The sequence below is a fragment of the Hoplias malabaricus genome, chromosome 14 (genome assembly GCF_029633855.1).
Source record: "Hoplias malabaricus isolate fHopMal1 chromosome 14, fHopMal1.hap1, whole genome shotgun sequence".
In the NCBI taxonomy this organism is placed as follows: Eukaryota; Metazoa; Chordata; class Actinopteri; order Characiformes; family Erythrinidae; genus Hoplias; species Hoplias malabaricus.
Genome location: NC_089813.1, coordinates 29,780,923 through 29,802,754, shown reverse-complemented (window position 1 = coordinate 29,802,754; position 21,832 = coordinate 29,780,923). Strand labels below are relative to the sequence as shown.

Here is a 21,832-nt window from a genome sequence, read left to right as displayed (position 1 = left end):
TTATTTATTGCCGCCATATGTTAATGAATAAATTAATAAAGAGTTTGTATTCCATGTGCATTTATAAATATATTATGCATGCGTTTACTTGTAGAACACATCATTGAGGGCCAGCAATTACATGGATAAGATTTTGGATATGTGAATCCAAATGCAGTATTTCTCTTATACTGCAAGTGAGTGGCAGCAGTCCTCAGGAGTTATACTGAACCAATACGTCGGTCAAGTCAAGTTCAGTTATTAATTTTCATTCACTTCAAATAGAAATGTAATTTTATTTTAGGCCTATGTGACTGTGATCATTGTTTTCATTCACTGGCATGTGCAGATAATACTTACTTTTATGTGTGGAGTTTGCCATTGTCCATAGCATTCAAAGTCCAAGGCATTCCCAGGGAGAAACAATATTTAATAGCTTTTTTTGTTCATTTTTAATGTGAATAGCAGGAATGTTGTTGGCTCGGCTTGACTCGCTTATAAGTAGTCGATTTTCCATTAACACAGCTCCTTCGTGAAATTGTGACCTGGCAAAACCGTCTCTAAGGGGAACAGCATGCTTTGAAAACCACAATAATGTTTGGTAATGTTAGGCGCTGTTTACTCATTGTGTCTTCGCTTGTTGTTTTTAGGGTCCCCCTCCCCTCTATGGAGAGAGATTAGTCTCAAAATACTTTACCAATGTGTAAATATTAATCCACAAATTAAACACAAGCCACAAATATGTTTCACTGTTCACAAATGAATACATCCCAATTTGTGTCTCACGGTCTGAAATTTGTACAATACAGTTAAACACATGAACACATGTTTTTGGTTTTCATAGATATATCACAATTTTATGCAAAAATAAATACATTTGTTTAAATTTACATTGCAAATATTTGTAAAGTCGAAGTCTCGAATTTAAAATTTATTTGTAAATTGTAGAATCTGCTATTGAGGATCAAGTCAAGTTTCGTGACGTACACTTGTTCATTTCCTCTCGTGGGTTTTTGGATTTTGAGACTTTCCTTTAGCATTTCACCCGATCCAAATACAAATGCAGCCTGGTCCATATATATGTGACTTGTGTTTAATTTGTGGATTAACATTTAATCAGAAATGAATTTAATACAAAGCAGAGTCGTGTAGGTTCCATGCAGTGGAAAAGCGTCAGTAATGTGTTGTGTACAGGACGGTAGCTGTGTGTAGTCCCATTGGTGATCTTTGTGTTTTGCAAGCCTGCTAAAACTTTGACTTGATACAGAGTTGTAAAGTAGTACACATTTTACTTGTCTACATTAAACATGACTCTGTACAGCTGTCACTATCCATTCTATACTTGAAAAATAGTTATATGGGTATTTTAATGGCAAATGTTGACTAATCGCACATACAAAAGCTGTAGCATGAAAGGACCTCAATTCTGCACTTTGAGAAATAGGAATAAATAAGTAGAAATATGAAGTATTTGGCAAATTTATTAAAGTTTTATTAGAAAGGGCCGTGTGTTCCACTACTGCGTATTTAAATTTTAATGGTGTTGAACTGAAAATGCTTCAACACTGTTTAGATGAGAAGCCTATTGCTGCAACCTGTAGAATTCTAAATATCAAAAATTAAATTGGCTCTGGGAGTCGGTTCGTCGAGCCGGTTCACCTAAAAGATTCGTTAACACGCACATGTCTAGACCGCAGGAAGCTGATGGCTCCTGAGTAGAAACATGGCGCTCCCCGTCCGCGTGCTGCAGATGAGTAGCCGTTTCGCAGCCCGCAGCGCTGTGCTGCTCTCGTCTGTCCGACAAGTAACACGTCTCACCCGAAGAAGTTTTATTACCAACAGTACACAAAACCGTGAGTAAAATTGCTGTTACAAATTTTCAGTGAATTTACTGGTGGCTCGAGGTCATCTGTTCACTGAACGGACTCTCAGCCCCTGGATTTATTTATCTAACTGGTTGATTTTTGTCCCGTTTGCTGTGGCAAGGTCACGAAGTCATTACTGTCACTGATTTACAAATAAACAAACGAAATTGATTGCCTTTAAACTAATGTGAACCAAAAACATGGCGAGTGAGAGTAAATGTGTAACCTTTGTCACAGTGACCTAATAACCTCTGCTGGTGGACATCTAAACCTGATGCAACCAGAGAAAAACACAAACAATCCTGAAGGTTAGTCAGAACGTGAATCTTCAACGTGGTACCTTGTAAATGATTTGACCTTTTTGTTTTTGGAGTATTGTGGGTGGGATTGGAGCGCAAAAAAATAGAAGCCATACTGAAACAACATTGATATTTATCATCTCCCCAGCAGTGTTCAAGTAGACCAAGTTTTACTTTTAAGTGAAAATCTTCACTAATCCCTATCTGGGTGGATAACTGACTATTAGTATTTGTTCTGACAAACCCAGTTTAACTGAGCAAGGCTTTATTGTCAGTTTATTTAGAGATCCATTGATTATAGAAGTTGTTGGAAGCTGTCTATGCCTTTTTTCCATTGTGCATGTCTGCTGCTGACATTACTAGTGGCAATACAATCATTTTGAAAAATGATTAAGAAATTCTCAGTAAACCTTTCTGGATTAGGTTTACAGAGAACTATATTTCTGTGCATGAAGTAAAAAGAAGAAAATGTAGAAATGTTAGTATAGTTCAGCGAGAGCTTTGACCACTGTTACTACAGGCGCATCTCAAGAAATTAGAATATCATCAGAAAGTTAATTTATTTTGGTAATTCAGTTCAAAAAGTGAAACTCAGATTCATTACAGAGTGCTCTATTTCAAGTGTTTTTCTTTTAATGTTGATGATTATGAAAACCAATAAGTCATTATCTCAGAAAATTAGAATAATCAACACAAAACACATGTAAAGGTTTCCTAGGCCTTTAAAATGTGTAGCCTACAGAACCAGACACAGGGACTAATCATGGTCCCTGACTTGACAGATATCCAGAAGGCAGTCATTTTCCTATACCAGGATATTTTAGAGCACTGTGTATTTAATATTCCAGCAGCACCTGTCCCCACTGCCTAAAGTGCCAATACCTGGTTTAATAACCAGAGGATCACTGTGCTTGACTGGCCCGCAAACTCGCTTAATCTAAACCCCATAGAGACTCTATGGGATAATGTCAAGAGGAAGATGAGACACCAGACCCAATAATGCAGACAAGCTGAAGACAATCATCAAAGAAACCTGGGCTTCCATAAAACCTCAGCAGTGCCACAGGCTGTTCGCCTCAATGCCATGCTGCATTGATTCAATAATATTTATGCAAAAGGAGTATTGAGTGAATATATACTATACATAGTTTTCTACAGGCCAACATTTCTGTATTAAAAATCTTTGTTTAATTTGTCTTATATTCTAATTTTCTGAGAATCATAACCATAATCATCAACATTAAAATAAACAATTACTGTTTGTAATGAATCTATAAAATGTTTAAAATTTTGAAAAAATCAATTAAGAAATGTAATTTTCTGAAATAAATTACTTTTTGGTGATATTCTAATTTGAGATGAACCTGTATGTCATCAAAAAACAGTGTAGAGTATTTGTCAGATCTAAAGGTCTGTGCAATATCCTTTTTTGTTTTTTAACAACAATCATTCTCTCTGTCTCTCTCACTCAGAGCTACAATTTAAGCTGGATGAGCGGACAGCTCACAGCAGTCTCGATCTCTTTAAGAAAGAAACTGGTGTGATCTACAGAATTCTGGGCGTGGACCCCACTCATGTGCAAGACTCCCCTCTGCGCTTCAGAGACTGGGCTGTGGTGTTAGCAGATAGCCACATTGAGTCGGGCCGCCATTACTGGGAGGTTACGATTAAAAAGTCTGACGAGTTCCGTATAGGAGTCGCAGAAGAAACAACATCACGTGATGAATGCATTGGTCCAAATTCCACCTCCTGGGTATTCTCCTACGTACAGAGGAAATGGTATGCCATGACTACCAATAAGATGGTCCCTGTGAACCTGGTGGGGAAGCCTGAACGAGTTGGGCTGCTGCTGGACTTTGAGGCGGGCAAGCTCAGCCTAGTAGACACTCAGACAGCCAAGGTAGTCCACACAATGAAGACACAGTTCCACACACCAGTGTGCCCTGCTTTTGCGCTGTGGGATGGAGAAATACTCACACATTCTGGACTAGAGATTCCACCAGGGCTTTAATGATAACAGTCATACCTGGTAAAGGCCTCGTAAAGGAACCACCCTGCATTTGTTCTAATGTCTTGATGCCTCATCTATGCAGTATATCTGTATTATACAAAATGTTATTTGTTCACAGAAAATGTTTAAATCACAGAACATCATTTAAAATGATTGCCTGTGGTAACCTACCATATGCTAAAGATGTGGCTCATATCAGAAAGAAAAAGGTTGCTATATTCCTTTAGTGTATCAACAGTTGACAAATATGAAAGAAAGCATTACCTCATGTCAAAATTGAAGGACAAAACGATGCAGGTCTGTATTACTAATGCAGTAATAATAATCCTTAGAGTGTGAACTTATATACTGAAACTATGGGCCTGAATATATTTTAAGAATATGCTTACTTGAAACATTAATAAGCTTGAATTTTTCAGTCATTTGTATCAGTCCAGCCATTCTGACTTTATTACAAGTTTAATACATGAACATGTCTCTCTGTGTGCTTTTGTGCTGTCAAGTGTTATGGGTTAATTTCTCAATAAAATGGAGGGAGACTTAACGTTTACCTTCTTTATTTACATTTAATATGCTTTCATTCAGCAAGTTCTCACTGTCGTTGTTGCATGAGAACTAGAAATACTTTTTCTTGCCTAACAATTCACAAAAAGGTTTAATGCTCAATATGGAGATAGTTTGTTGTCATAGCAGGGAATATACTGAAACAATATGCAACTTCCATTTGATATTGCTACTTGATGATAAAAAAATGTATAGGGCCTTTTTACAATCTAAAATGCATAAATACGAACAAATTAAATTACATGTAGTGAATTTTTTGCAAATACATATTTACAGATATACAAGTCTTCTGTGCTATAAAAGCACAATGTGTTTTACAAAAACATTTTTACAGCACTCAAGTGTAAATTAAAATCAATATATTCCAAATGTGCATTTTGCCAGCATTTCTTATAAGCTGCCCCAGAAGTATTGGGGTTCTATTTACCTTTACATATAGCCAGTCTCCCAGAACCAGATTAATATTAAATCTAGTTTAATTCCAGTCGTCAGTCACAGATGACATTTCATTTTAGTCCCAGATGTGGCTTAATCCACATTTTGCAATCCAGCATACAGAATCCTGGAATTCAGTTCAATCAGAAACTTTCAATTCAATCTTTCCACTTCATCCAAACTATTTAAATTATTTCTGCTGTTTCCAATTCCATGCACAACTGAGCCATTTACTACTATTTTACAACATGTCAGTATCTGGCCTATGTATGCTGAAAACTAAACTGAAGAAATACAATCAGGACTAGACTAAGATTGTAGTATAGTAATAGGTGTTATTCAATCAAATCAATCTTTTGAAACAGATTTTCAGTAGATTGCGGGCCAGCTGAATTTTAATAGTTTTAGCACATATGCAAATCTAGTTGTTATTGGTTGAATATCAGGTAAAATGTTAATACTCTTATAAGTCTCTTTAAAAATGTAACCAATTAATTATGTACATATTCAATTATGTAGTTTTTTTTATACGTTACATAATAATCCTCCTAATGGTTCACTTTAGTTATGTATTTCTGCTTTGTTTATTTCAAGTGTAGCTGACATCTGAATCTTTTACACAACCAGTGTGTACCAATGTAACACAAAATATAAGAATCTATTGAATCTATGAGTTGAATGAATGAACAGTTGATTCACTGAAACTGACAAATAATTAATTTGATCTTAATCAAATTCTCATCACACCAATTACAACAACAGACCATTTACATGGGCCATGTTACAAACATTTGTACCACATGGTCTAAGGTACGCCATCAATCACACAAAGCCCTCCAGAGTCTCCATATTCCTCAGATCCTCTGCATCTATCCCAGACTCACCATGAGCTTGTGAAGATATCTGAGGTATCAATGTGTGAGAGTAAATGCTCTGATATTCTTTCAGCATTTGCACCACTCCTTCCTGACCAAACTGCATTGCATCATCCAGTGGTGTGTTTCCCCACCTGAACAGTTAAGAGTAATAATTTATCATATCTACAGTACTGTGAAAAATTACTTTGTTTATTGTCTTGTCAAATGGCCTTCCGGGTCTCACATTTGTTAGGAGTATTGTGCATGTTAACATTTTTACCATAATGCAACTTGAATAGATGTTGACTTGTGTAAATTGACCATAAACATCTCTTTATAAATATTTAAAAAATTTGTTTAATGGCCATTTTGAAAAAGACATTAAATAAATGTTTGGTTACCACAATGTAAGTAGGAAGATCATTGGTTAGATGGTGACTTACCTATCCTGCACAAGTGGGTTCACACGGCATGTTTCTGTTAAGAACTTGACAGCTTCCAAATGACCTAAAATGGACAAAAACAAAATTTCTCATTTGGTAGACCACAAGAATGAAGGAATGAAAGAATATATAAAAATAGGTCACCTTCTGCAGCAGCTACATGCAGAGCAGACCGAGAGTCATAATCCCTCAACTCCATGTCCACTGCTGACAGTGCAAACCTGAGAATATTAAATGTCAACAAACATTTTAAACAATTATCTTTTAGTTGGAATAGAGCAAAAATATACAATGAATGAACTAAGATTTTTTTCAAAAACAGGACAACATTCACACTGATCTCTTAAAAATAATTATTTATTAAAGTTACCTCTATAAAGTACCTCAATAAATGATTTGCAGACAATTTGTTTGCCAAACAAAATAAATCTAAGCTTAGATTAATACACATTTGGTAAGCAAAGAAAGCAAGGTACATGGATGTATTCTTTTACCTTCTGAGTGCTGAGACATCTCCACTGTATGCAGCAAACATAAGCTCAATTACAGCTTTATTCTGTTTAGGAAAAAAAGTCAAATATTGTATACATTCTGTAATTGTAGAACTACAAAGTGCACCTGTATGGTCAATGGAACTAAAAACATAGACAGTGAATGCAGAAATGAGGTGGTCATAATATTCTGATATGTCTGTGTTTATTATAGTTTAATGTTTCATACTGTGAGGCAGCTTTCAATCATATGAGTCAAACACACACCCTTTCGTGGCCAGCCTGCCTTCGAGGGTCCAGCTTCTTGGCAAAGTGCCTCAGGTTGTCATAGTTATGGAAGTTGAAGAGAGAAACCAGATCCTAAAGAAAAGAAGATTGTTTGTGGTGTGTTAATTAGGAATAGTGGGTTTGTGTGTGCGCGTGTGTCTGTGTGTACCTGACAGAACTGGATGCCTCTCACACTGTTGCCCACACGATCAAGAGGTGGTGACCAACACATCACGCCCATGATGTTAGGAACTACTAAAAGAACAGCACCAGACACTCCAGACTTAGCTGGTAAGCCCACCTGGAGGAGAGAAAATGTACACTCAAGTGTTTCTTCTTGATTATGTCACCTCCATTATGCAGAGCACTCTACCTGAATAAAGTTTATCATGTATATGCAATGCACATGTAATATGGTTGCTTTCTCGTGACAGTAATTTCCGTGTGCTTAGAATGGAATACAGGGGCTCCTGAATAAAAGCACTCTAAGCATTAGCCATTTAGAGAGATATGTGGTTCAAGCCCCAGCAAATCCTCCGCATTCTGAGGCTGGGATATATATTTGGATATTGGAATTTTGCTTGTGGATGACTCACATGGAAGGCAAACTGGCCAGAGAAGTCGTACATGCCACAAGAGTGCATGAGGCTGAGAGTGTTTCTCACAGCTTCTGCACTCAGCACACGTTCTCCTGTGATCGGACAGATTCCTCCATTAGCTAGAGTGGCAGCCATTACACTTCCAGACTCACAATTGACCTCAATAGAACATAACTAGATAGAGAGACAGATTTAGAATCACACGAGAGACGTTTAAAACAGAAGAACAGCAAAGGAATGATATTATTCTTATTTCACTTCAGTTAAGAAAGTCCACTCACCTGAAAGTAAAAATCAAGTGCTGCTATCATATCTGCTCCACTAGGAAAACACTGTACAACAGCAAACAAATAGGGAAGAATAGGTGAATAAAATTAAATTGAAAATTTAACTTTTTTACTATAAACTATTGCATTGTGCTATACTGAACTATCACACTTACTTTTTTCTCTTTTAAATAATAACCAATCGCAAAATTCCTATTCCCAGTCTCCTTTTCTGATTGAAACCTGTAGAAAAATGCTGACTTAACCACTGAAATGAATGTATGTCTTCTGAAAAAATAAACAAGTCAGAATTAGAACTGAAGTTATTCATCTTACATTGCATTGCTGAAACCCACATATTCTCCGCCCGCCATTCTCTTCAGATAGTCCATCATCTATGGACAAAGCAAAGTATTCAGTAAATCAGTACATAAAATACTTGAATAATATGCTCACTCAGATACATACTCAAATATAGCTAGTAACTGCATTTCAAAGGGTGCTAGTTCTTAAATACTATATCCAACTTAGGGACTGCACCACAAGGGTGTGATATTGTGCTTTGTAGAAATTACACTGTGTATTTTTTTTCCTGTACAACAATTCTAGCTTAGAAAATGCGTGTTTACAAGGTATCTTTAGAAGTTTAATGCCACATTTCAATACTTCTGTAAACAGAAATGTGTTAAAAAGATAAATAATCTCCTGTAAATGTGGTTAAATGATGACCTACACTGAAAATGCTTGATGTTAATTACTATACAACTTTGACTTTATACATTATACTTACGAAATCAAACTTTTCAGCCTTCTTGGACCCAGGCTAAAAAAAATAGAAAAAGACAGAGGAAGATGTCAATTTAATAGTCCTATACAGCAATATGTTCTATGATTTGAACTATATCCACTAAAATATATCAGACATATTTAGAAGACATGGAAACAGTTTCACCAGTGTAACGGTTGTTATTTCTGTATAGACATGCAACTTGTGGGTATATAATTAACGCTGGCCTTTGCGTTTATGGCACCCTCTTTTCGCGCACAGATCTGTGAATGTATGCGCCAGTTGGACACAACCCCGCTGATTTGGTTTCCCTATCAGTGTCAAGATCGTAAAAAAGGGCTTAAGGAGAAGCCTGCCTTGAAGTGCAGTGCTGCCACCTGGTGCAGTGAAAGGTCAAGGCAGTGCAGGGTCCAGCTGGGGAATGTGTTCATGAGCCTGTGTGAGTCCAAGTTTTACTTTCACTTATGTAACAGCACTGCTGTTTTACAAAAGTGTCTTTGGACCGTGCACCTTCTCACATGGATAACATTATGAAATTTACTCAAACTGAAGTTAGGCAGGTAGTGTCGCAGTCACACAGCTCCAGGGACCTGGAGGTTGTGGGTTCGAGTCCCGCTACGGGTGACTGTCTGTGAGGAGTTTGGTGTATCGTCCATGTGGGTTTCCTCCGGGTGCTCCGGTTTCCTCCCACAGTCCAAAAACATATGTTGGTGGATTGGTGACTCAAATTGTGAGTGAATGTGTGTGTGTGTTGCCCTGTGAATGACTGGTGCCCCCTCCAGGGTGTGTTCCTGCTTTGCACCCAATGATTCCGGGCAGGCTCCAGAACCACTGCAACCCTGATCTGGATAAGAGGTCTGGTTACAGATAATGAATGAATGAATGATCTTAGGTCGACTTCATTATGAGTTAATCATTTGAGGCAAGACCTCTACAGAGCATGAGTTTGTTGTGAAATTATTTTTATATTTTTTAATACTTCAGGTTAAGAAACTGTGGATATGAAGGTAAGAAATAAATCGTCTTGTATGTATGCTGGAAATTTATATTTTATTTCAGTTATTAATAACAGACAATAGTTAACTACTGCCTTTAAATTATATTAAGCTGAGGACCTTCTTCTGCCTTTGTTTGTTAACTTCAGCTATTGCAGGGCACACCCTCTGGGACAATCATTCTTATTGGCTGTTACTCCACACACACACACTTGTTAAATCACCTCTCAACCACAACCATCATTTTACTCCTTGCTCTCTCCCACTCACCGTTGTCATCAGGGTTGTAAAATGAAAGAGAGAGGTCAAATAATTGCCTTCACCTCTGAACTGTGACCTGACTGCAACAGCAGGGTATGTTTGAAGTGGTGAACTAGTTTCCTAGTGACGAAAGCGTTTTGGGGGACTGACATATTTATGTGGGGTTTGTGTAAACAATTTCACATTCAAACAAAAATGCAACTACTAGGACTAATGGTTGTATTTCACATTTGTATGCCATTCCTTTTGAACTGCAGTGCATTAAGGGGATTACATATAATTAAAAACAAAATGCAGCAATGGAATTACACAGTTAAATCAACTGCACGCTAACAAGTTCAAGTTTGTTATTAGACTGTCTTAAAAATTTCAGATTCTAACAGTAAGTTGGAAGAGCAAGATTTAAAATTTGAATATTTTGAAGCAGTAGAGTAACTAAATTTTTCAGTTAAAATGTATTTTTTTATACACTGTAAATAAATGCTCCCATTTCACACTATTTTGTGCTGTGAAATGTAAGAGGGTAGTGTATGAAGGGTGAGTGAGGCACAATTTCAGACTTGGCCAGAGACCTATTATTGTGTTCTGCACATTGTCGTCTCCTTACCTTCAGAAGTGAACTGATGACAATGGCCCCTGCATTCACCATGGGGTTATGAGGCTTTTCTAATAAGAAAAATACATAAGTGAGTCTAATCCAGATGTACACTCAACATCTGCAGACTCCATAACTGGCGGCCAGAGCCAGTTTCAAGGTTACATGAGTAAGAGTTCATTGGGCATAGGTTCCATTGTGGAAATATAATAATATCAGACTGGAATTAGAGACTCAACTGAACTGTTAGATGGATATTTGGCAGTATTAGTAATGGCCTGATAATAAGGCTTTCTGTCTGCCACGGACATTTCTAAAAGTCTAATAAAAAGAATTATGTCCCTTTTCCTGTGAATGAATAAGCAACACATTAATTAATTTAGCTTTAATTCTCACAGTTTTTAAAAACGTATTCTCTACAAATGTTCATGGTTAGTATATTGTAACATGTTTTTCTGTAAATACATAACAAAACCATAGCCCTGTTAAAAATATACCAAAGTATAAAGTAAAAAGTTTGGAATGGTCTGACCATTGAACTGTGACATTGTACACATTTTTCTGAAGTTCCAGCAACTGTTATAAATTGTGTGCTTTTTTCAGTGCAGATGTCAAAGGCCAGTTTCTTACCCTCTTCATTTAGACTTAATTTGTTGAATTTAAGGCCACTGGGCTCTTTTCCCACATATTGGTGCACAGTTTCTGTCCCTAATTCACTGATAGCCAGTGCGTACTCCAGTGGCTTTACACATGACTGCAAGCAGAAGGGCACCCGTGTTTCCCCCACAGAATGTCTGCAGAGGAAGAGACAGAGAGACAGAATAGATACAGACAATATAGCGATGAGACAATGAAACATTTGTATACTAAAATTTTCTCACCTCTGACCATCAACAGTACACAGGGACACACCCCACAGGTCAGGGTTGAATTTAGCCAGTTGAGGGATATAGTCTGCAACCTGTACATTTAAACAGAGGAGTTAATATGACTGTGTGTGTGTGTGTGTGTTATTTATGTGTTTGTACTGTGAGCTCACTTTGCCTTTCTGCAGGGTTTGTGCATTGTAGTAAAGCTGATTAATGTTGGATGAAAAAGTCATGAAATCAGGGATAATGAACCTCTTCTGGAAGGCTTGAGTAAGGAGCACAATATTACTGCCCACACATCTAAAAAAAAAAATAATAATAATAATAATTAAAAATGTTACATTTAGCATATTAACAGTAACATACAAGCAGTAACATGCAAGTGGAACTTGCATGTTTATGTTAATATGTAAACAGTCATTCACAGTGGTTTGACATGGAATGCTTCATGATTTAGAAAAATTTACCTTACAAAAAAGGTACATCAGAGAAAATTATTTAATAAAATGTTTTTATGATTGTCACTCTCCAATCAAAAATATGTATCCCAATTTTGGCCAATTGTTAGTTTATTACATAATTGGAACACAGCATTTGTCCTTTGCATTGTGTAATAATTTCATGATAAAACCCAATAGAAATGCTTCATAATTATTTGGATTAAAATCTTTTTACGTTGACTTCCACTGAAGTATGAGACTTTTTCCTTCTCCTGTTAAGTTTCTATTTTGAAGATACATGATTTTCAATGGACAGTGATAATGTGCTACATGATGCCTTAGACAATATGTTTTGGCCTTTCAGAACATTTTGAATGTAGCACTAATATATTCAGCCTTACATATTAAAAAAAACCTCGAAAACACATCTGTAGCATGACTGTCAATGCAGTAGAGACTTAAAGGCTTTCACACCAAATTACTCTGAATAACTTGGATCATTTCTCAGCCATTGAATTATTTCAGAACTAGACTTTTGATCTGTCTGGGAAACCGACTCTAGGAGCTGCTGACTGAAATGGTGCTTCCTTTTAGGTAACACATTGCGATGTTTTATTAGCTATGTGTTCTCCGGGGAGCGAACACACACAAAAACATGCATCCAAAACTATATGTCTCAATGAAAAATTGTAAAAACTAGTGAGTTTTAAATGTATTTAAATGTTTCAGAAACAATGTGTAATGTGGTAGCTCACCCAGGGGTGGACTAGAGTAAACAGGGTGAGCTACCAACAGAGTACTGTAGGAATGGGACTCAAGTGCAGACACACAAACAACCCCTCTTAGTGCCAGGAAGAAATTAAACAAAAGAGAGGAAAACTTAAGTTATCAGGGGAAAACCGATCAGCTCAAAATTACTGAGCAAATGAAAACAAAGGCAAGAGTTTCCCAAACAAAAGGGAGGGGAAAAAGAGAGACAAAAGAAATTAAAGATAGCAAACAGTGACTGGCAAAAGAATAGGAGGAGAAAAAGAAACATTTTAATTCTATTTATGTATTTATACCAAAAACAGGAAAAAAGAAAATATTGAATCCCAAGAAGGGAAACTCAAAGGGAAAGCTCTGGCAGGGAACCAAAAACTAGAGAGCAAGAGAGACCAGGAGAAAACTTGAGGGGCTTCACCATATTACCGGCCAGGCTCGCATGGCACTCTAATAAGAGAACATCAAAACTGAGCACTGCAATGAGGGTAGGTTTCCCTTAAATATGAGTGGTCCAGGTGGAACTAATTGCCTCAAATTAAGGAAGCGTGTATCTATGTCTCCCTCTAGTGGCTGGGGGTGGCTTTGCTGGCAGCCTTTCCCCAGCCCCACTTTGTATGTGTGCAGGTGATTTGGGAGAGCATAACTACAGCCTTCTGTCATAAAAATATAATTGCCTCAAACTCATGTTAATATTTGGTAACATGTTAAACGGAAGCATGTTCAATGATTGCCCTGAAACTGCTCTTAAATTTGCTTAAATTTGCACAGCATTAGACCAATTTCTAGCAATATGATTTTACTGAACATATTAAGATAGCTATACAGCTTGCATAATTACAATTGTAGTTTCAATAATGTAATGCAATTAAAAATCTGCCTGTATTTTTTTTGACCCAACTGTTATCATTTTTACAGTGAAGTTAAATTAACACACAGACTGGCCTTTGCAAAAGTTTTGTCAATTATTGGTATCAGCAAATAATAGTAATTGTGTATTAAATGTGAATTGATGTGTCCTCAGTAAAGGATCCGTTCACTTACTGTTTAGTTTATGACAGAAAATCAGCTAAATGTGTCATTGGGAGTTTTAGTATTTTGCATGCAAATTAAGCCATCAAAATAAACACAAACATACTTTCTGAAAAGGTCCTGATCCATTTCTGCTGTGCCAGAAGATTCATACACTGCCTGGTGAAGCTGGTGCATGCAGTCCCTGAGTCGAGGGTCAGAAGTCAACAAGCCTGTGCTCTTCAGTGCCTGAGAAAAAAAAAACACATGCACCCACACACGAAGCAATCATTAAAAAAAACTCCTGTCTCTCAAAGATGAAAGCATTACCAAATCAACCAGGTCTTGCATGATTAAACATCTTTTTATATAAAACAATAGACTTACTTTGGAAGTGACTTACCTTTTTTAAAATTTATTTTTATTCTATATGTAAGAGGACTATATTAAAAGAAAATGTAATAATCAATAATTTAAAAATATCTTGATCTGTATAATAAGTATTTTGACTGGACATTTAATGAGTTAACTGACTCATACTGCCGTACAACTGACTTGTACTGTATATTTGTACTGCTATTATACACTTATATTCAACATTGTGGGTTCACATATTAAAATAATCTATTTACAGTATAAATGTTTAATAATGATCAGTTTACAATCACTTTTGCCAAGTTATCTGTCTCAAGATTCATATCACTAATATCTGGATGTTAAATTTGTTATAAATTCTTAGGTACTCTACTGTTTGCTTGTGTGTGTGTGTGTGTGTGTGTGTGTGTGTGTGTGTGTGTGTGCATGTTTGTGGGGTTAGTGTGGGATCACGCAGCAGTGGGTCTATTTCTGGGTTGCATGTGCTCAGACAGTACGCTTCCCTGTAGAGCCCTGACTATAACTCTTTCAAAGTAACACTCATATACACACCTACCCCACAAATACGGAAAAGTGCAAAATATAGAATAGTATAGCCCTCTGAGAAAATTAGACATAAAAAGGTCAATTATTTGGTCAGTCTGCATTTTATCTGAGGTTATCACACAACACCTGGTTTGGCTGTTTTTTCTTGTTTTTAAATCAAAAGTTCTGCTAAATTTAACAAACCCTTGTAATGGCTGGGAGAATTCATTTTCTCCCCTTAATAAATGTTTAAAAATGTGCCATAAAGGTGAGTACAGTACAGTCCTTTTCTTATAAGTTTGTATGATTGAAGAGTAGGGTCATGTGTTTGAGTGTGTATTTTATCAATATGAAATACTGTGCATGTTCCCAACATTATGTTTTCATCATCTGTGCTCTCTACACTCATTATGATTCAATGCAATCTGTGAAACACTATGTTTCACCATGTGACAGTGACACATACGTTGATGAAGCGGGCCACAGAAATCTTCTCCTTTCCTTGGGTAATTGTGTAAAATAGAAGGTCTTCCAGCATAGGCACTGTTCCCTTACTAAACAAATCACAGAAAACAAACACACAACTCAGTAGCCTGAATCAATACTTTCCATAACCTACCTTTTATTTATTTATTTTTTTAAGAAATAAACAATGTAAACTGGAAACAGACAGTCTTGATTACATCATAAAAGTGTTGATTACACCTTAAAAACAAGAATCTTTATGTGGGCTTTTAACAATATTAAACATTTTATATCTGGTTCGTATCACAAACACTGAATAATTCTGCCTTCTCTAAACAAATTATTTCACATCATACTGCACTGAATGATTTTGTCTACATTTTAAATAAAATGATTTATTTAGACCTTTGGAATAAATTGAGCACTTTTTTTTATTAGATTTTGTGTTTTTAATGTTAAAAAGCCTAAGAAATTAACCTTTATTACCATGTATTTTATACCAGAATAATTACATTCTAAAATGTATTATTCAGTAATTAATTACTTGCACTATAAAGAATTTTATCCAGAATTATTTATAGTCCAAGTAATGAATTGGAATGGAATGATCATTTACGCACAGTGCAAAATTAATAAAAATGTAACTTTTAACATTACACATTGTAATATGATATTAAAGAAGCTGACAAGTGAGTTGTCTTTACCTGTCCACCTCTGTATCGCAGTCCTGGACAACAGTCTGAGGGTGTGGATACTGTATAGGTGATACTATACTCGTCCGTAGCAGTTGGACAAACTGCCTTGGAGCAAAATATCCACTGTTGCCGCCAGCTCTTGTCCATTTCTCACCTTGTCTGACTAGAAACCTCCTCGCATTGGATGTACCTAAGTGCTTTAGGCAATGCATCACTGTTCAAGGAAAAATAATTAAATATGCAGGTAGCTCTAAATATGATGAATAAAGTGTTTGAGAGGCTTGTCCAGTGCTTGGCCCGCAGTCTCTTTCTGTTTGCCTTCTAGCACCTTCTTGCTACCAGAAAATTTAGCAATGCTAACAAATGTGAGCAGCAGCTCTTGTCATGAGGACATGCTGGAAGCTGAGTTGGGAAACATGGGGGAGGTGGTGGCAGTTACATGGGGCCTGACCAATAAGCAGTAACTCTGAGACCTGATCAGCTCCCCAAGTTGGCAACAGGTGACATCTTTACTCTCCCAGGGCACGATATACAGCAAGCTGAGCTGAGCAGAGCTGAACTAAGGCTTGAACACTTTAGCCAAATGTAGATACTGCCAATGTTTAAAGTAAAAATTTTTCCTGGGATTTGCTCCAGTTGCCTGTCTTTCAGTATTTTAAACGGCTGACCAAGCAGTTGGAACAAAAATCCTAGAATTGAATTTTACCATCTGGAGTTAAATTACCCCAACTGAATTTAACACACACTTGTGCTTGCAGCAGGATGTCAAACTAATCCGATTTACAGATAGTACAAAAGTCAGAGCCCATTCTTCAAATATTTACAAAGTTAGTATTTCCACATATTATCACTGGAGTACACTATACATATTTTTGAGACCCAGTAATATGACATTATTAAAAACTGGCCTGAATATTTTTGTTATTCACTTCTGTTAGCGGAAGTGTTACGAAGAAACACTTCGTAATATTTGGGTATTTTGCTTCTGGGCTTCCCCCTAGTGTAATTCATTTTTACAGCATCCTACTTAAATCATTAGGGAGGGGGTACTTTACACTCCTACACTCCTCCAGAAGTTACATAGTAACTTGACATGACAAGAGGCCCCATTCGCCATATAAGGTGTCAGTGAAGTATCACAATTATTAGTTTGAAATTATAATTTTAAGTTAAAAATAGTATGTAGTGTTCCTTTAATGAATACACCCTCATGGAGCTGTGTAAGATCAGAATGCTCTCAGAACAAAGTAAATACACTACGATTAGGTCAGATATCTTATTTCAGTACTATCATTATTGCCAAGGCCAGAATCACATTAACCTTAATTAGCAAAATACCAGGTAACCTGGGCGTCGTTAGACCTGTTTTAGGGGGCTGAAGCTTTTTTCACAGAATACGCACACATAGTATTGAAAACTGTCCCGTAAAGTACTGGAATTGTCCTATATGTGTACACTAAAAGATGCGTTCTGGGACACATTTTGTTACGTATTTTTAAAGGTCACACTATTATAGCTATGGTTTGAGACAGAAACACACAGTTCTTTCTCTCAGCCAGAGCGAGGGGAGGATTCTCTAATGCTCCTAAACAGATTACGTGCTTTTTATTGGTCGCCACCTTTATCAGCAGCCAGAGTTATCTGTCCATCTTTCAGTGCTGCAGCCAATGGAGTCACAGTCCCTCCTACAGGGGGTTGTTTTGCAGCGGTGCTATCTAAAATAATAGTTATTTTAAACTGGTAATACAGTATTTGCAAAATACATGGACAGATTCTGCTTTGCCATTGTTCAAAAAGGCTACTGACAGGAACTTACAGGACATGGCAGTTAGCTTAATAAATGTCAGAGAATAAATTGTTATATCTCATTTACTACAGTCGAAAAGGATTTACCTGTGCATACCTGTGCCATGGGCTCTATGTTCCTTATTTTGATTTATAAAGTTGGCAACCATACACACGCAGTCTTTGCAGGGATAATGAGTTTCTGAATGTCATTTCAAGACAAAAATAAAGAAAAAACAAACAAATTCCTGTTACTAATCTTTACCTCCTCAAAGAAAATTTGCTGCTATGAGGCAATTACCCTGTGTTTACATTTATCTTCAAGGTGGGTGAAAAAGAAAGGAAGCAACGGAAATTATTAAAGTCAATTTGAACCCTTTTACTTAAAAGTAAACCAAGGGCAGAAGAGAAAAAGCAACCTCTCTGGTCTCTCAAAATGCTGCTCTACCCACTACACCTGCGCGTTTTTCTAACAGTTAACCTTCTGTGTGCTGACAGTTAGGAAAAATGATAAAATACAAACAAGCAGTTAAAAAAATCTTACACTTTTCCCTCTTTTAAAATGAAAGTACAAACAAATCTCACATTAGCATTTGATATCTTGTTTAATGGCAGTGTTCACTAAAGCTGCAAGTTGCAAGAAGAGATTTTGGAACCAAAATTAGATTTTTAACAACAGCAGAATCAAATCACCTTTAAAATGATTTAAATAATTATATGCAAGTTTCCATGATAACCTTGCAAAAGAATGATTCAGACATTCAGAGGGTTCTCTGAATTGTGAATATTGTGTCCATAATTTACTAAATAAACCTTCAAGAAACACATACTCTAGTTATGTATACGTTATGAGGAACTGAATCCTGGGCCTTTAAACACTAAGGAAATCTGTATGATCTAGTTTATTTTGTTCTTTTGGAGAATAATTTTCTTTTTTTTGAAAGAGAATAATTTTTATAATACAAATTGTTATATATATTGTTACATTATTAAAAATATAAGTAAGGAAATCTAAGAATTTTAGATAAAATATCTTAATGTATTTAAATCCTTTAAAGCATACTCGGGCCTAACTTGTTTACAAGTCTATTGCCAAATATCCATCCATCCATTCATTATCTGTAAGCACTAATCCAGTTCAGGGTCACGGTGGGTCCAGAGCCTACCTGGAATCATAGGGCGCAAGGTGGGAATACACCCTGGAGTCACCCTGAGCCAGTCCTTCACAGGGCAACACACACACTCACACATTCACTCACACACTCACACCTACGGTCACTTTTGAGTCGTCAATCAACATACCAACATGTATTTTTGGACTGTGGGAGGAAACTGGAGCACCCGGAGGAAACCCATGCGGACACGGGGAGAACACACCAACTCCTCACAGACAGTCACCCGGAGCAGGAATCGAACCCGCTCCAGGCCCCTGGAGCTGTGTGACTGCGACATTACCTGCTTTTTACCTTTTGTAAACAGGAAATGTTGGCTTTAGTTTAGCTTTCCTGGATCACTTACTCTGGGATGTAATTTATATTTTCCCCTGTAATTCTGTAAAAAAGATACAAGTATCTTCATCTCAAAAACAAAATTTTGATCCATGTCTGCCTAAATGTAACAAGATCAGACTGGCCCCTGAACAATTTTTTTGGTATCATGAAATCAGCTCAGGTGACGTTATTTGTGTTGATGTTGCAAGGACATGAAGCAATTCATCATCAACTGTGTAAGCATGTGAACCTCTTAGGACATCTTGATCCAGCAAAAAGGACAGTACTGTAATGTGGTAATCCAAAGTTTGCCTTTATGGCCATGATACACTTAAGGTAAAATGGTGAACATTTATGTTTACCATTGTATTACATCATGGTTCCTTTGATATAAAATTTTAAGCCTGTTGAAGAACAGAGAGTGTTGGATGTTTAATTTGAAAAAATATTCTATAGCCTTTTCACTGCTGTTTTGCCCCGGTCACCCCAGCAGAGATCCCTAGGTTTTTTAGCCCTGTAAAACCCCAAAATTGAAAAAAATGAGCACCTTTTCACTACTCTTATGATGTTAAAGGACGCTTCTGATGCAGAAATTGAAGGGTTGCCTAATTTATTACTAAAGATTTACTAATATATTTATTAAATAAAAAAAAACTGAATAAAAACTTGTTGCAGACACAGGACACACTCGTGGAGTGGGAACTAGTGGGAGACGATGGTGATAACCGCTTGTGTTCATGTACATTGGTACTCCAAAAAGCAGTTCCTTTCATCTAAAAAGCACAGATGCACACACTTCCTGAAGAGGGTATTTTTGTAGACTTTATCGCAGTGTCTGTACCATCCCTTCTTTGTTTTTACAAGAAAATTGGTGATCATGTCCTTGCACACATCCACTGGTTATACACATAACCTCCTCAGAGCAGTCACAGATCTCTGTGGTATTGCTGTCAAGGATGTCAAAGGGTTTTGTAATGTCACTGGTGATACAAGCCTCCATGATGTCAACGGTGATACAGGGTTCCCACTGTCTAAAGATGGTCACCCTCTTACCTTTGCTAGTTGTGGATGAAACCTTCTCCTGTTAAGCAGCTTGGGAATGTTGCAAGCTTTGCAGTCCCGCTTGTAGAGGAACCAGGCATTGATTACAGCAAGGATAATGATGTGCCAGAAGATGTAAATATCCCAGCGGTGCAATTTCATTGGGAACTTGCACTTGGCAGCAAATGAATCCAACGAATCCACACCACCCATGTATTTATTGTAGGCACCCATGATGTAAAGCCTCTCAACTTCTGCGTAGAATTTGGTGGCTTTGTTCCAATGTTGAATCTTGGTAAGAGCAAAGGATGACACAAGGGTGACTGCCCTGTTGTTGTACCACCTCACAGCACAGATGTTGTGGTTTGCCTCCACCCTGACATCAAAGCTTCCTCTCTCCTTTTTTCTTTAAACTCTTCTCATCTTTGAGGACACCGTTGGGTAAGTGCACTTGCCTGGCTGTTCCCATTTATTGCAATCCGCAGTCAATGAGCTGAACTAGTAATGGAATGGAAATAATAGTGGAAAGAGTTAGAGAATGCTAAAGTCTGAATCATTTCAATAAAAATGAATGCTATTTATGTAACACATTCCACTCAAGTCACACAATAATGTGTGACCACTTAGATCAACATACTAAAAGGAGCACCCAGACCGCTTAGAGTCCAGAACAATGCACCATACTTACAGCACCCCAGACCACTTACATCCACACAGTCAAGAATATTCCCACCTCTCACCACACCCATACAGTAACCATCCTATACATCCAATGTCTGGCTTTAGATATATGAGCAAACAAAGCCCAGAAAAACAGCTTTATATATATTTTACAGATAAAATACAGCCAAAGTTTCAAAACTTTGCTACTGGAAAGGCTTGAAATAGCACAACAATAAATCATATTTTCATTCAGAATTTCATTCAAATATGTTCTAAACAGATTAAAAAAAATTGAAAGAAAATAATCAAACACATTTCTAGTAGTAATAGGTAAGTATTTCACAATATGTGAACATTTGAGAAGTCCTATGTGCATTGTGCAAGGTGCATATGCCATTTTGACTACCATCCTTACCCAACGTTGTAAAAGTACAACAAAGACACAACAAGCTGAAATCTATGTTGGTGCATGCATCCAACAAGAATTTATTAATTACATGTTCTAGACATTCTAATAATTGGAAAAAATCTATTTCAGGGATTTTACTTACTTCGGTGTTGAGATACCCACTTCAGTGAAAGAGGGAGATGTACATCCAGGAAAATTCAGAAGTTGTATGACTTCATGGCCTGATGGTCAGACCTATTTACTCATTTACCACCCAATGGCAGCATCCAATGTTTTTGGTACAGATAAAAGTAATGTGTTAATTTTTCAACAGTGGCTTTCTTGTTAAGGATTATCTGCTACTTTATAAACGTTGAAGGGAGAGAGGGATTCATCAGATCAGAGCTGCACACCAGGTTACTCTTGGAGCCCAAACATAGTCATGAGGGAGTCACTAGTGACAGCCCTTATTGAGGTTGAGGGAATTCTCAGCCTAAAGCCACTTGACAACCGCAAGTCTGCAGATTCAGACGTAATCACTATGAATATTACAAACTGGGCCATTTTTTCCTTATAGTGAGTGACGATCATATTTAATTTAATGGGACA

The 21,832-nt window shown here is 36.9% G+C and overlaps 2 protein-coding genes across 2 annotated transcripts; one reads left to right on the top strand and one right to left on the bottom strand.

The window, feature by feature from the left end:
* Positions 1 to 1,660: 1,660 nt before the first annotated feature.
* spryd4 (SPRY domain containing 4) lies at positions 1,661 to 4,658 on the top strand. Its single transcript, XM_066643422.1, has 2 exons — positions 1,661 to 1,832; positions 3,616 to 4,658. The coding sequence occupies exons 1-2, from the start codon at positions 1,703 to 1,705 to the stop codon at positions 4,152 to 4,154; spliced, it is 669 nt and encodes a 222-aa protein (XP_066499519.1). The 5' UTR covers positions 1,661 to 1,702; the 3' UTR covers positions 4,155 to 4,658.
* Positions 4,659 to 4,794: 136 nt separating this feature from the next.
* Positions 4,795 to 16,141, bottom strand: gls2a (glutaminase 2a (liver, mitochondrial)). Its single transcript, XM_066643421.1, has 18 exons — positions 15,866 to 16,141; positions 15,163 to 15,250; positions 13,924 to 14,045; positions 11,754 to 11,883; positions 11,596 to 11,675; positions 11,345 to 11,508; positions 10,727 to 10,785; positions 8,867 to 8,899; positions 8,413 to 8,471; positions 8,253 to 8,319; positions 8,092 to 8,142; positions 7,808 to 7,984; positions 7,381 to 7,512; positions 7,212 to 7,304; positions 6,948 to 7,009; positions 6,598 to 6,674; positions 6,454 to 6,517; positions 4,795 to 6,162 (listed from the first exon to the last, which is right to left on the bottom strand). Exons 1-18 carry the CDS (start codon positions 16,066 to 16,068, stop codon positions 5,976 to 5,978), a joined length of 1,848 nt encoding a protein of 615 aa, XP_066499518.1. The 5' UTR covers positions 16,069 to 16,141; the 3' UTR covers positions 4,795 to 5,975.
* Positions 16,142 to 21,832: the final 5,691 nt, after the last annotated feature.

What these genes read in the sequence shown, in the direction of transcription:
- spryd4 (XM_066643422.1), top strand. Translation starts at nt 1,703, where the DNA reads ATGGCGCTCCCCGTCCGCGTGCTGCAGATGAGTAGCCGTTTCGCAGCC. An exon ending in TACCAACAGTACACAAAACC is followed by an intron (nt 1,833 to 3,615) that starts GTGAGTAAAATT and finishes TCTCTCACTCAG; the next exon opens with AGCTACAATTTAAGCTGGAT.
- gls2a (XM_066643421.1), bottom strand. Translation starts at nt 16,068, where the DNA reads ATGCATTGCCTAAAGCACTTAGGTACATCCAATGCGAGGAGGTTTCTA. An exon ending in CTGTGGCCCGCTTCATCAAC is followed by an intron (nt 14,046 to 15,162) that starts GTATGTGTCACT and finishes TTTTTTTCTCAG; the next exon opens with GCACTGAAGAGCACAGGCTT. An exon ending in ATTAAGTCTAAATGAAGAGG is followed by an intron (nt 10,786 to 11,344) that starts GTAAGAAACTGG and finishes TTTTCTTATTAG; the next exon opens with AAAAGCCTCATAACCCCATG.